General features: G+C 40.4%; 1 protein-coding gene across 1 annotated transcript in view; it reads left to right on the top strand.

Annotated features, from left to right (window-relative positions):
* The window catches only part of CCDC175 (coiled-coil domain containing 175), a 406581-nt gene that overhangs the window by 330416 nt on the left and 60450 nt on the right, over positions 1–15715 (top strand). Inside the window, exons 14-15 of the mRNA XM_086938208.1 lie at positions 8546–8684; positions 14084–14163. Of these exons, the coding sequence (XP_086794334.1) occupies positions 8546–8684; positions 14084–14163 (219 nt within the window). The remainder of the gene's footprint in view (positions 1–8545; positions 8685–14083; positions 14164–15715) is intronic.

Genomic DNA, 15715 nt, shown 5'->3' with positions numbered 1-15715 from the left:
CACTTGACGGTATCCTCCTTTCTAACATTGCGCCCCGGGAGCGATGCCCATCTTCCGTAGATTGCACGATTGCAGCTTGGTCCTATAATCGAGACCATATGCATGCACCCTGTTTATATTCCCCTCTTCTGCCGCTTACTTACCATCCAGATATATCACTACTGCAAAAAGGTCTTTTCAGAAGAATTGCGTGTGCACAGAACATCAGTTGCTGGGGAGGCCTATATACTAATAGTAAATTACGCACCCTCCAACAATTGTGCCCTGATCCCCCACCGTCCACTATGGAAACGTTTTTATATGCTCGTCTTCACCATGGGATCCAAGCTAGCAACACTGCCTATCCCTAAGAGCCTGCAACTCTGGCCCCTTTCCACCATGTCCTACGTGCTCCCACCGCATCACACTTAGTGTCCACACTTTATATAATGACGTTGAGTATATTCCATGCCCGGCTCGTATCAAGTGGTCGACGGAACTGGGCCAGGACCTTACTGATGCACAATGGCTGTTTTGCTGTAAACAGACAGAACAGATCTCCAATAGCTGACTTCGAATCATTCACTATAGATTTCTACACCGCAGCTATTACATTCATGTCAAACTTCACAAATTTGGTTTGAGGGACCCAAGTCGATGTGACAGATGTTAAATGGAGCATGCCAACTTCTTGCATCTTGCTTGGCAATGCTCAGACATACACACTTACTGGAGTCACGTCCTCACAGCCCTTGATGCCATGATCTCTGTACCTATCCGAAGATCCCCCCTTGTGGCCCTTCTAGGGTTTACTGAACAGATCCGAGTACAGCACCAAACATTTTTCTCCTTCAGCCTCGCCACAGCCAAGCGACGTATAGCCTGCAGATGGGGAAAGGGTTGGGCGCCTTAATTTAAAGATTGGCTGTCAGATATGATACTTTGGCAAGATCAACTTTGTACCTACGCCTCCCCGTTGCCTTCCTGTTTATACTGAAAAATAATTGGCATGAGATTCATGTATTTTATGTTATTCAAAATAATGTTATACTTGTCACTAGTAAATGTCTATATTTTAGAATTTCCAGTTTCTTTACTGTTTTTGTATACTGTGTATACTAGTGGAAATGTTGTCGGTTCACCCTTTCGCCTCGAAGACACGGAAAAAATGGGTGGAACTGATGTCGGCACGCCAGCGAGTACTTCTTATGGCTCCGATGACATTGCGAAAATTGCAAGCAGAGCCGTTCCATTGTGACATCCTCGTTGATGTTGGGGAGCTATGGAGAAAGGTTTCCGTGGAATGGTGCTCAAGGTGTAATTCAAAAGGTGTGGAATCCACAGGCAGATACTGTATACACCAGAAAAAGTGTTAGCAAAGGTAAGTAACTTGTTCGTTAGAAGTTGAAAACTAGATAGATAGCTAGACAGACAGACAGACAGACAGACAGACAGACAGACAGACAGACAGATAGATAGATAGATAGATAGATAGATAGATAGATAGATAGATAGATAGATAGATAGATAGATAGATATGGCTTTTTTTAAATCTTTTTGGGGGGATACTCCCCCGACCCCCACACTTACCTTAAATGCATGGTAAAGGCATGCGTGGTAAAGGCCTATATGTGCTAAACAAATGTGGGGTAACACATTTATGGTAAAGGCACTGCGATGTAAAGATTGTGTGGCAAAGACTGTTTCCCACTTAAGATCAGGAAGGGTTGCCATCACCTATCCAAACCTGCATGGCCTAATTTCTATCAGGCCTCTTGCATTTTGGAGCTCTTTAACCATTTTTGCCAGAGTTAGTTTTGGTTTCCAGGAGGGTTCTGCCTAGGACTCATTAACTTTTTTCTGTGGATTCAGTGGAAAACAGAAGTGAGAGAAACACAAAATGCAATATGTTAAGGTAAGCTAAAGGTTAAACAAAGAAACAAAAGCAAAGCTAAAGCAACTAAAACGTTAATATGTACATTAGACATTCCCTTGAGGAACAGCAGATGGTGATATAAATGTCTTAGCCTAGAAATCTTATTGTCATGTTTGAAATTGTGTGTTGTAGAAACCTGTTACTTTATCTGCATTTGTACAGCATTCATTGTTTGCCTTATAGTCTCTTGCTTGATTTAATTTCCAAGTTCTGACGATGATAGCGTATTCTGGCCATTGTATAGTCTTGTAGCACCATTGGTACCTTGGGGTGTCTGAATGGTGAGGGATAGCAGTCCAATGTTGTCCAGTTTGTGACACAATGGGCATATCAGTTTAGTGAAAGATCCCTGAGTGGCCATACTGTGTTAGAGTTTTCAGTGACTTTTTTATGTGTGTCTCATGCATTAGTGATATCAGCATTGGAGCTGTGTTGTTTCTCTCATTCCATGAGGGTAGCTGCCAGTCTATTGACTGATGAGTTGTTGTGGGCTGTGATGTTAGGCTAATGGAATATATTGCAGGTCCTGTAAAATCAAAAGATCACCACTATACCTACATTTTGAGTAACTAAAGTTACTAGACCGGCCATGTTTCTATTTCAGCATTTTTTGGAATTTTCCTCACACAGTGACAAGATTCAGTCCTTTTAGTCAGGATCAGTGTTAGATGCACGAAACTCACCTAAAGAGATTGCTCAATAGTATTAATGAAAGTTTATTTAATTATTTATTTAACAGTTTTATAATTGCAAGTGTCATCTTTTGCTTATTTTTATTTTTTTATTAGCAGTACATGAGTATACAACATACAAAAAGAAAAAAACAAAATACCATTTCGTGGTTACATGCCTCATAGTCTTGTTCCGAATATAGCCATGTCAATCTAATTCGTACATTTCCATGTTACATCGGCAACTACTGATATAGCTCAACATTAATACATAAAACTTAAAACTTAGATATATGCAACAAAAAGTATTACAGTTTCATATCCAAATAAGATAACACTGGGCCCCAGATTTGTAGGCACAGCTTTCGCTTACGCCTGCCTTTTAGAGCATACAGACTATGCTCTATATTAAATTTTGCCAAAAACCTAGCCCTCCATGCATCGAAAGATGGGGGGTCCTTTTGTAGCCAACTTGAAGCTATGCATAGCCTTAACACTGCTGTAGCTAAAAAGATCAAATATATAGCGTACTTTATCTAGGTTTGCCCCCTTCTCTCTATTGCATAACATCTGCGTCAGGGTTATCAAATCAAAAACATTTCCCCTCCTGTCCGCCACCCCATTTAGCTATCTTATGCGGTGTCAAATATAGATAAAAAATTGTTTTGTAATGTTGGGCAGACAGGTTACCGGCCATAAATAATCGGCTGGCTAATTCAATAGAAGTCTCCAAGGAGATATCAGAGCATCCTAATCTGCTCTCCCACTTGCGGTTATGTTCTTCCAGATCATTGGGTTTTGTTTCTAACATACAAGTGTATAGCGCCCCAATTCTTACTGCCTTCCGGGTAGCTTCTATAAGAGGATTAATCTGAATATACCACCTGGCAGAGAGCAAATGGTTTCTGATTTGTAAGTATTTAAAAAACTCTGCCCGGGGGATGTGATATTGCTCCCTGATTTGATCGAATGATTTCAAACCCTCTGCCGTGTACAAGTCCCCAATTATTTTAATACCCTTACTCCACTAGTTCTGCACTATCCTATCCCAAAATATACTCTGTAAACAAACAGAGGCTGTTAATGGGGTGTACCAGGAGACTTTCTCAAAAACATACATTTTCTTAATAGCTTTCCACACTTTCCAAGCTGCTAATACTAACTTAAATCTTGTACGCTTGTAATAGCTCCCATCCAGGTGAATAAACAAACAGTTTTTAGCATCTGACCCCAGCAGCATCTGATATATAGATGGAGACTCAGCGGCCTCCATAGGCCCTACTCCTGTAAGGAGTATATTCATATGTTGGAGCATACATGCATAGTAGTACAGTGTAAAATCCGGTACTGACCACCCCCCAACCGCTCTAGGTAACACCATATATCGCGATGCTCTGCGGGCTTTTCCGCATGCCCATATAAAATTCATACATATAGACTGTAATTGCGCCAAGTGGGTGCGTGGCACTTCTAATGGAACACATCTAAAAAAGTACAAGATTTATGGCAAAATCAGCATTTTCAACACGTTGCACCTGCCAAATAATGACAGATGCAAACATTCACACCGATCAAGTTGTCTGCGCACCCCATGCAGAAGCTTCCCCCAGTTGGCATCAATCTTCGCTGATGCCGAAGTCCTTATTAGTATTCCCAGATATGTTACTTCCTGTAATACCCTTGGATCATTAAAGCCCCTTACATTGTGGCATAAAATTTGAGTTTTGGCCGTATTTAATTTATATCCTGAGACAGACCCATATTCTGCCGCGAGATGTTCTACCGCCTGTATTGCTGCTGCAGGTTTAGTAGAACCACAGCCACGTCATCTGCATAAGCCAGGACGCGGTATTGTTGCTGCTGAATAATTATGGATTGTATCTGTGGGCTAGACTCGAGCATTTTCAAAAAAGGATCAATATATAACGAAAATAATAATGGGGAACAGGGACAGCCCTGTCTAGTACCCCACCGAATTGCCACTGCTTTCGACCCGAGTCCCAGGGTGTAGATCTTGGCAACAGGTTGGGAGTATAGCATTTGTATTGCACCTATAAATTGCTGCCCAAAACCATGACATCGATCGAAAGCCTTCTCGGCATCTAACAAAATAAGGCTCAGTGGGTCACCAGTACTATTGGCATGATCTAACAATGCTATGACTCTGCTAACATGGTCATAAAAAATTAATGAGTGAAAATGAAACAATAACAATCAGCTCATGGAACATCAACGGAATAAGTAAAAAGTTAGATAACACTAATCAAACTTTGATATTCAATACCTATCAGATCATTCTACTGCAAGAGACTTGGGCAATGGACCCTTTTATTCTACACGGATATAAAGGATACTAGGTACCTGCGATTAAGCAAAACAAACACGGTCGCCCTTGTGGAGGCTTAGCAATATTTATATCAATAGACTTGAAAAGCAGAACTTAAGCAACTGTTTACGAACAATTATAATCTCCAAACGGTAATGTTAAAATACAAAACCCAGAGTTATGACAAAATCTTTAAATTGGTTAATATTTATATCCCCCCTACAGTGATCTCAAGAAAGACTATGTGCGCTACTCTTACAAGTTATTTACTCGAACAAATGGTGGATGATCCCCTTGTAGACTTTATAGCTACAGGAGACTTGAATTTAAATCTGATAGTACCATTTATAAGAGATGATGTTGCACAGTCGCAAGACCAACAATAGCTAATACCTGAGCAAGCCGCGGACACTACATCAAAATGTAAGCAAACAAAAATAGGCCTAAATTTTGTGAAAGACATAGAAGCTTTGGGGTTACGAATATTAAATGGAAGATTCCAGACGGACTCGCCCCCAGCATGGTCATTTCACACTCAAATTGCGAAATCAAGAATTGATTACACAATGGCATCATTAAGCATATTTAACAACTTTACTTCGTTTTATTTAAGGAAACTCCCTGAGAGCGATCACTGTCAACAAATAATTACTACCACACTTAAAAGCATGAAACCACAATCGCATTTGTCAATGCAAGGTCAGATTGGAACCATAAATTGCAGGAAATTAATTTGGAAGCCAAATACCAAAGATCACACCAATGAATTAGCTCAAAAACTGGTTACCGAATGCGTTCAAGAAAATAACTCTGAGTCCGCAATTGACCTTTGGGTAAGCTTCACACCCAAAATAGTGGACTCACATGACCCCTTGACTGGAATTAGGAATAAGAATATATTGCGGAAAGAAAAAAGGGAAATAAAAATGAGCTTGACATATACGGTTCGAAAATGAAAGTCTTGAAATAAACTCAGGAAAGTTAGCCAAGCTCCCTAACAATAAAGACATAATAGCCAGTTTAAAAACATTAAATCAAAATCTGAGGAAACTAATCTGCAATGAAAAAACCAAAGCCAATCATGAATTTTGGACAAAAAGTGTTTACCCTTAGTAATCAAGCAAACTCGAGGGAGTTTTGGAAAATGATTAACAGCCTAACAAGACCTGATAAAACTGTTGTATCTTCTACATTAACTGAGACTGAATGGGTTAATTTTTTGGGGAACCATCTAAACCCGGACTGCAAAACAACTAAAAGCGGATATGACCCCATAAGGAAGAAGACATCGAACCCAGCACAGAATTGGATATTGGAATCGAAATATCATATGATCAAGTGCATAAACTAATAAAAAAACAAAAAGACGGGGCACCAGGTCCAAACGGTTTGCCCTGTACAAGGAGGACCCAGCCGTATGGGCAAAACACCTAACTAAGGTCTTCAACGATGTAATACGGAGAGGGGAGATCCCTGAATCCTGGAGAGGGTCACTAATATCGCCTATCTTTAATAAAGGAAATTGGGCCCGGCCAGAGAATTACCGTTTAATTACGTTACAAGACACTGACGCAAAACTGATCGCAGGGATTCTGCTGTCAAGTTTATCAGACTGGGTGTAGGACAATAACATTCTCCCGCCAAACCAAACAGGTTTTATCAGAGGCCTAGGAACAGCAACTAATATCCTAGCCCTATTGGTATTAATGGATAGAGCAATTTCAACAAAACAACCTTTGTACTTATGCTTTGTTGATTTTAAATCAGCTTTCGACTGCGTGGATCGAGAACTACTGTGGGAAAGGTTACGACTGCAAGGGATCCCACCCCAACTATTACAGTTGATTTGTCTCCTCCACACTCATACCTGGGTTAGAGTGAGGATGGGGGATGGCCAGTCATTAACAAAGGAAATACCGACATCAGGAGGCCTAAAGCAAGGGTGCGTACTCACCCCATTGCTGTTCAACCTGTTTTTAGCAGATCTAACAGCGGTATTGAATGATACAAAAGCACATCCACCTAAACTTGCTGATAAACATATATCAAACCTCCTATATGCGGATGAAGTTGTTCTTTTAAGCAACACAAAAGTTGGATTACAGCATCTAATAGCACAAATTTTTGAGTACTCAAAAGAAAATATGATGATAATAAGTGAATCAAAATCCAAAGTCATGGTGATTGCTAAAAACTCACGATGGAAATATAAATCTAAATGGTTTCTGGGAAACTCACAATTAGACCAAGTAGAGAGCTATAGATATTTGGGTGTTATATTTAATGATAATGACATTTTTCTTCCGCAAAAACTCGATGTCTATAGAAAAGCAAATGCATTGACAGCCACATTTAGGAGCATCCAAAAATCAATCAGCCAACTAACTTATCGCCCATTTCTAAAAGTGATTTCTGCTAAACTGCTTCCCTCCCTAACATACGGCAACAGGGCCTTAAATGGAAAAGATGCAGCTACTATCAACAACGCTACTTCAAAAATCTTTAAAATCCTTTTCCAATTGCCTATGAACGCATCACAAGCACAAGTTAGACTGGAATTCGGACTAAATAACCAGCTGTATGCACGAAAGGGACATGCAATTAAAGTCTGGAATAGAGTAAAAAACTACCAAGTCAATCTAATATCCCAGTTAATCTGGAAAGAAATTAGTGGTAATAGCAAATCACCTGCCTGGAAATATCTAGATGCGGCTCTGGAACAATTTGAGGTTAGGTCGATTTGGGATTCTACCATAACTCAGGCGTCATTTAAGAAAATTATTAATAAGACAATAGATCACATGTTGTTGATAAGTGACAAAGCAACTTTTGCAAAAAGAAAACATGCATGGCGTATAATTAATGGTTTCTCAAAAAAGACGGCACAGCAATACTTGAACACGCCATGGTCACTGAATAATAAACAAATCTTTATTAAACCACGATTTGGAATATTGCCCGGTCTATGCCATTTACCAGCGTGGAAAAAATATGAAAAGGATACCGTTTGTAGGCTGTGTAAATCTGGGGAGGAGAACATTATCCACCTACTGTGTCTCTGTTCTGAAATGAGAAATGAAAGAGTAACTGTACTAAAGAGTCTATTTAACGAAAGAGGGGTACGAACATGCAGACAGGCACTGATTCTATGTCTTTTTTCAGATGATATAATTATGAATTCTGCGTTGATAACATTTTTAACTAAAGTCTGGAAAAAATTAGAGGTCCAAGAAACAGCAAACTAAAAACCCTATATTCTTTCTCGTTTTTTAATTCATACTTATTTACATTACTTACATTTTACTGTAATGAATTTTATCGAAAATATTTAGTCAAAAGATGTATAGAATTTTAAAGAATTGCTGCTAAACAAACTGTATATAATGTTTACTGTATGCATTTGTTTTATTGTAAAATTTTTATTAATCCAACAATAAAGGATATTACTATTACTAGAGCTCCAACCCCCTTCAGAGTTTCCACGAGCTAGATTTTCAAAGCTCGTCTAATTTTCAGTTGAATCAGAAATATTAAGCAGAGTAGCCAGTTGACAATGATACAGAATCTATAATACAATTATTAAAACAGATGGATTACACTAAGAGTGCATTATTTGTTATGTCTTCATTATAGAATGAGTCAAAAGGTCTAAAGGAAAATCTAGAAAAGGGTGGGGAAGAGTTGCAAATGAAGATTCCTATTCTACAAGGAGCGCAAAATAAGTATGATAAGCATACCAGAAAATATGAAGATATAAAACAGGAAGTTTGCGGTATGTAATTCACAAACTTCTGTCTCCATTTTAATTTGTCATTTGAACAAATGAAAAACAGCGCCAGCGATCTCTGTGTATTTAAAAAGGTACATAAACAGGACCTGTTGCAGAGACGAGAATAGAGATGGACCTATTATTTCAGTTCTTTATATTCCACGTTTGTGTATCTTATTAGTCCTGGTCCTACTAACAAGCTGTTAAGTTAGTACTGACAGTACAGCATTGCAAAAGATAAAAGTACATTTTCACTTGTCTCCCTTATGTTAGTTGCATTCATGTTTCAAACTGTTTGTGTGATCTGTATGTATAATTGTATACTTTTGTAGTTGAGAGAAGTGACCTTGTGCTACCCAAGCCTCTTTTGTGTTGTATTCATCTAGTAATTTGTAGTTTTAGGTTTTTACTATGTTCCAGAATGCTATTTTGTTGGCAAGCATTCCCATAGATGATGTGTCTTTGGTCAGTATTGTTTGTCCTTCTACTGATAAGGTGTTGTCCTTTCTCAATGATAACACTGGGAGTGCTTCAAAATGTTCAGCTCCGTAATATAGTACTCATCATCATTAGTACATTCTGCATTATGGCCTGTGACAAAATACTCTATTTGCTGTAAACGTAGGGTGAAACAATGTTTTCATGTCCTCACAAAAATGGCTTCCTGAATCAGTTTAGAATAATAAACACACAGCTTACCCTCCAAAGATGGCTGTCCAGAAAAATACACTGATATGTTGAAATACACAATATTTATTACTATTATGTGAATGAACTCCGATCAGACACACGTTCACTGAGTTATGGCAGTAGCTGACAAATTCAAGAGAAGAGAACGCAGTTGTTATTTAATCGGGCAATTTGATTTTGTTGTTATATTATAACTTTTAGTTGTATCTATTCTTACCCAGGTATTCAGAATGCATGTTCTTCTCAGGAAAAATTGAACTCTAGTACATCATAGCAACTTTTAGAGCTAAAGAAAATCAGACACAATATCTTTGCTAAAGGATGTGTACATTATAGTTCACGAAACAAATTCTGGTTATTGTTTTGCTAAAGTTTCTTTTTTTTTACTGTAGGGCAAAGCAATGAGCTTTACATTGGGAATTAACAAAATACTACTTCTAACCTGGTTAACGGTTGAGTCATGAAAGAAAGAGGGGATGGACTGTCCTCCATGAGAATAAACTAATAAATAATTATATATTCATGGGTTTATCCAAATCTCCTAGATATGTTTATAGAACTGCACATTAAAGAAAGCTCACTATTGTAAATACATTGATTAGGAAACCATATGGATGGTGACACATTAGTAACAGTCAAAACATTTACAATGTGTCCACAATCTCCCAGAAGTTAATTATTTTCTCTAGTTACTAATGGCAAATTTCCTGAGATATATACTGATAGGTATAAATATATGCTCCTCTTATTTTAAGACTCATGATGTAATTTCTACCAAGCCACATATTTTCTATTATTTTTCTCTTTTAATATTTGAGCTAATATAAATAGATGTTTCCAACATGTTGAAAGAAGTTAAATATTTTAGCAGCAATGGGTTTGAATTTCCTGTGAGACAGACTGTAAAATTGAAAGTTTAACATAAATATTTGGAACAAAGCAACATTTCTAGAAATGGAGGTATGGTGTCTTGAGGTGATGTATATAACAGATATGACACATGTTGTTTCTGTTTTATTTAAAATAAAGAGATGAATTATTATATGTATGATGCAGACAATGAGATTTGTGCCCAGCTGATACAGGGCTACATCGCGGTCAAAATGAGGGAAAATATTCTTCAGGTCCTAGGTATGTCCATGGCGTTTATGCTCACGATGGGGCGATTGCAGGAACTGTTAAAGGTGTGCGCCATGCACATGGAATAGCTCTACAGAGACAAGTAAAAACAGAGCCTGTCAACGCGGTGGCAGCTTTGTGGGCTGAAAATAAAAAGACCTGTCCCAAGCCTGCTATGAGCACCAGAGTGTTACACATGTGGGGGTCCCTATCCTCATTAGGGGTCCTGTCCTGACCAGGCGAAACAATATGCTGCCTGCAACAAACTAAACAATTTTGACAAAGTATGCCGTTCCTCTGCACCACCAAACGCACAAAAACCTTAGTCAGTAAATGTCAAGCGAACCCCTGCAACCCAAGATGATGAAGAGGACATGGATGATGATGAAGTGGGAAGGGCAATACATGCTGTCCCCGATGGCGCATCCCGAAGTGCACAGTCCTCTTGTCTGGCCCCCAAATCCCAGCCCTAATTGACACAGGAGCATCCATCAACATTATTGCTCACTCCGTCCTGAAAACTCTCCCAATGCAGCCTGTCTTGCATTCCACAACCAAACAAATGTTTGCCTATGGGCCATCAACATCACTTCCACTGGTGGGGGGTTTTATGACAGATATCACGCATGACTCCTGTTCAACGCGTGCTATGGTGTACATCACCAAAAATGGTTCAGGGATGTTGCTGAGCAGCTGGACGGTGGAACAACTTCAGTTAGTCTCATTTGCCTTTAGCATACACTTAGGAAGCTTGAATGATCTGGTGGCTGAATTCTCACCATTATTCCATGGCATTGGGTGTCTACAGAACCGTCTCATTTACCTCCACGTTGATGAGTAAATACAGCCAGTCGCTCTGCGACATTGCTGGGTGGCTTTCCATCTGCTCCCGAAGGTTGAGGAGGAATCACGAAAATTCGAAAAGGCAGACATCATTGAGATGGTGCAAGTCCTCCACCCATGTGTGCCTCAGGTGATATAAACATATGAGCTTCAGCGTGCCGAACTGGTGTCCATGTATTTAATGAAACGTGCAGCGCCTTTCTGCCTAGGCCACTTATTCAGACTTAACACGCTACTTGCTAGCTGCATATTGTGCGCCAGCGCAAGAAAAGGACAGGAATGCATCTTATAATATTAAACACATGGCAATCCTGCCCATTCACGCAATGCAGCACGGTGGCTTGCTGCATTGCTCTGCGTGAAAGCTCGATTCATGTGTCCCTAGTTTTTACTGCTTCAGGTCGCGGATCACCATCATGAGAATCACAGAGCAATTAAAGCTTTGCAGAACATCCAGTTACATTTTCTAGAATGATAGTGCTTTCATCATTGATAGCGAGAGGACTTATCGCTGATGTCGGCTGGGATCTTACGGTCACTGGGCCAATTCCCAGAAGTAGTCTCTCAATAACGTCCTCCTACTGGGAAAGGACAAACTCATAAAGCACTCCGTGATAGCGATAAAGCGTGTTGGGGATGTGAATCAAGTAGACATAAATCCAATCAAATTTAAGCTTCAATAAGAAGATTTATTCTTTGCTTCATAATATTCATCCATCATATGATAATTCTCATATTTCAAAACTTCATGATCATAACACTTTAAACTTGTGTAACAGAATGTCGAGTAGCATTGACTCCCTAATGTATTTCGGGTCTAGCCCTTCGTCAGGGGGAATTTCCTGCTACCGTGAACATCCATCAAAATAAAGCGTGATGATCATTTATTTGCAATTCCCAGAACTACCATCTTTCGAGAGTGATACATTTACTATGATTAAATTGGGTGATAGTCAAATCTGTTGTGCACAGCTGTTAGAAACGGCAAAAGTAAGGTACAAAAGCGCTAGATAACATGTTATTATTGTCAACTCCTTAGTAAAATAAATACTTACCTGACCATTGCTTGTATTTGCCAGCGCCAGGAAACCTCCGGTGTCAGTGCGCTTTATAAATGCAGCATAAGATAAGATTAGATAAGATAAGATAAGATTTGTCTAGCCAAGGCTGAAGCCTGATAAGATATTAATGTGCCAGCCATACAGACCTCCATTGACTCCATAAACTTCAATTTTTTGACTATTCAGAATATAAAATCTATACTTTTCTTGAAATTACTGCATATTTTCTTTAGAAAAACACTCAAGATTTTTTTTTAAAGTCCAACATTGTCTTATGCAGACTACCTTCCATGGGGTTTTCCATGAACGAGATCCAATCAGTGACCAAGAAAGCTATCACTCTTCACCTCTGGAATATTCATTTTAACATTCTATGTGTTTTCAGCTAAGCTTTAGGCTAACACCTAAAAGATGTAAGTATATCTAAAATACACTTCTAATCTCTCCTCCACTTCCCACTCCGATATTTTAATGACAAATTATCGTATGGCCTCCATAGATGGATTTCTGAAGTCTTACCCAAAGACAAGGGATGAATTAGAGATACAAAAAATATTTCCCTTTCCTTTGTGGGTTAGTTGGTCGTGCTTCACCCTCAGGGGCTGCCATTGAGGTGTTATTTACCTTTACCTTTACCAGCGGGCGTCATGCCAGCACCCCACTGCCACACAGCCAAAGCCATATTGAGACCGCCCGACGGATTCCAACTGTAATCTAGGCTGGGTGGTCCTGCGGCGTCTGGCCCGTGGCGGTGAAGTGCTAAGGCTCATACGTGAGACTTAGCAAGGCACGCCAATGGGATCGCCTTTGCATGTTCCTGCAGAGAACGGACTGTCAAGTCCATGCCCTGCAGGAACTGGAGGTGCATGCATACGGAGGGCATGCCATGTGCCCCCCTGTGTGCATCCCTGGCACAAGGCAACAGGGGGGCCTGTAGGGCCCCCTTTGTTTCCTCACCACCATACTTTTCATGTCAGGCTCACCCCCATGGTAACTGTGGCGGTGAGGAAACTCCTAATAAGGTTGGCGGTACCACAGCGACACCACCAGCATATTAGGGGCTTCAGACCACAGCAAGACCGCCAGGGATCAAGTATCCTTGTCGGTAGCAGCATTCCCATGGAGGTCCAACCGCCCTACTTGTAATTGGGTGGTCGGACCACTGGTTTGGTGGTAGCCACACCACCACCGTGGGTTTGGCAGTCCATCGGATCATTATAAGGCCCTAACTCTGCTTGGGCAAAGTAAACCTTATTGGTATCAGGTTAATACCCAAAAACAGGAAAGCAACTGAAAGATAACCAGTCCATCTTTGCAAAGGGCCTTCCAGTGCACAGGAACGCGTGTTGCCATGTTTATTGAAACCTTTGATCCGTTCAAGCTAAAAATAACTTTTGGGGGTAAATCTGCAGATTACACCGGAGCTAATGGATTATGTGGCAAAAGCGGCAAATCCATAATGATGCTTAAAATCACAAAATTCCAATGGGCCTGACTATAAACCTGGGGAGACACAGAGCGGTTATTTGCCACTAGGTTCAAGCAGGACAGTAGGATTTCAAATAAACACACTCCCAGAGGCATTTATATTTCTGTTTCTGTTCTGTAGCGTGCATTTTCACTCATACATTCCCCCACTCATCTTAAAGAAAGTAAGTGTATTCTGACTGTATTGCATTTTTTTTGTAGTTCTCAAGAATAGAAAGAAAGGATTGGAAGACACCATTAAGGGGAAGAAGTCAGAACTAGAAGTGCTTTCAAAAGTTAAGGTAACAGAATACTATTTTAAATTAATAATACTTTGACTACTTCAAATATCTAACAGAAATTGGTATAGCACACACACACACACACATGCACACACACACTGGTTTTAATACGTTTATACATTACAGGGATAATAGTTGCGCATGTGTGGTGAGATGTTAGTGCTATATAAAAGTCATTTTTCCATTCTTATATCTGTGATACTTCACCAGTTGTGTCCCAAATATTTTAGATTAAAAATCCAGTACACTCTATTGTGTTTTTGTCAGATTTGATACAAAGAGACCAAGGGGCTTCATAGATATTCGTGTGGTCGGAGCAAATGCACCTTCATTCTATAGAGAACATTCTCTGATTTGAAGAGCTTGAAATGCTTGGCTCCATATAGTGCCTTTTGTTTAAGTGGTCCATTTTTATTCAGCCAAAACTGTAACTGTCCAGTGCACATGCATAAGTTACTCACACTGGCCAACCTTTCTGATTTAGGCGGTATGCTACTGCCTTTGTTGCACTATTACCTCTTATGGATTTAAATCTAACACCCTACTGCAGTTTTCTAGTAACAAGTAATTCCTGCACACATGCTGCAAAAAACTGATTAAAAAAGCAAGCAATGCAGCCTCATAGTGTTTGACTAAGCTTGGGTCTGGGTATCTAAATCAATCAGGGATTTGTAAAATGCACTACTCACCCGTGAGGGTTTCAAGGCACTGGGGGAGGGGGGGAATTTGGGCAGCTCCAATTCAGCTGAAGAGCCAGGTCTTGAGGCTCTTCCTGAATTCTTACAGTGTGGGGTTCGCCTGATGCTGAGGGGGAGTTTGTTCCAGGTCTTGGTCGCGATGTAGGAGACGGCTCTTCCTCCCGTTCTGGCTCTGCGCATGCAAGGGATTTTGGCCAGGTCAAGTTCGGCGGAGCGGAGGTTTCTCTTGGGGTAGTAGAAGGAGATTCTTTTGTTGAGGTATTGGGGTCCGGTGTTGTGGATGAATTTGTAGGCGTGAGTGAGCAGCTTGAAAGTCACTCTCTTTTCTACAAGAAGCCAGTGGAGGTCTCGTAGGTGCTGGGTGATGTGGTCTTGTCATGGGATGCTGTGGACGAGTCTGGCTGCGGCATTCTGGATTGTCTGGAGTTCGCGAAGCAGAGATTTGTTGATTCCGGCCTAGCGGGTGTACCTGTAGTCCAGTCTGCTGGTTATGAGTACGTGGGTGACGGTCTTCCTGGATCCATTTGAAGGTCTTGCGTAATATGCTGAGGTATTGACATGGAGTCACCCCTACGACTGGCCAGCTGCCAGCAGTGTGAGTGGGGCGACCCAGTGTGCTTGTCATTGAGACCTGGTAAGCTTCTGCTGCCATTTGTTGGTCCGCACCAAAGCAAAGTGGGAACAAATTGAGAGGAAGGGAGTTGTGGGTGTTGTAGGGTCTTGGGCCTTAGATCCCCATGCTAAAGAATAGGGAGCGCAGACACACAGTATATGGTATTAAAACTGGCTACAAGCATGTGCACTTGGGCCCTTTTATTGGCAAGGTCACCTGACCGATGAAGCCTGTGGTGGAT

The sequence above is a fragment of the Lissotriton vulgaris genome, chromosome 9, assembly GCF_964263255.1.
Source record: "Lissotriton vulgaris chromosome 9, aLisVul1.2, whole genome shotgun sequence".
NCBI classification, from domain to species: domain Eukaryota; kingdom Metazoa; phylum Chordata; class Amphibia; order Caudata; family Salamandridae; genus Lissotriton; species Lissotriton vulgaris.
The sequence above is the reverse complement of the archived record's forward strand: the minus strand, read 5'-3'. Positions and strand labels throughout refer to the sequence as shown.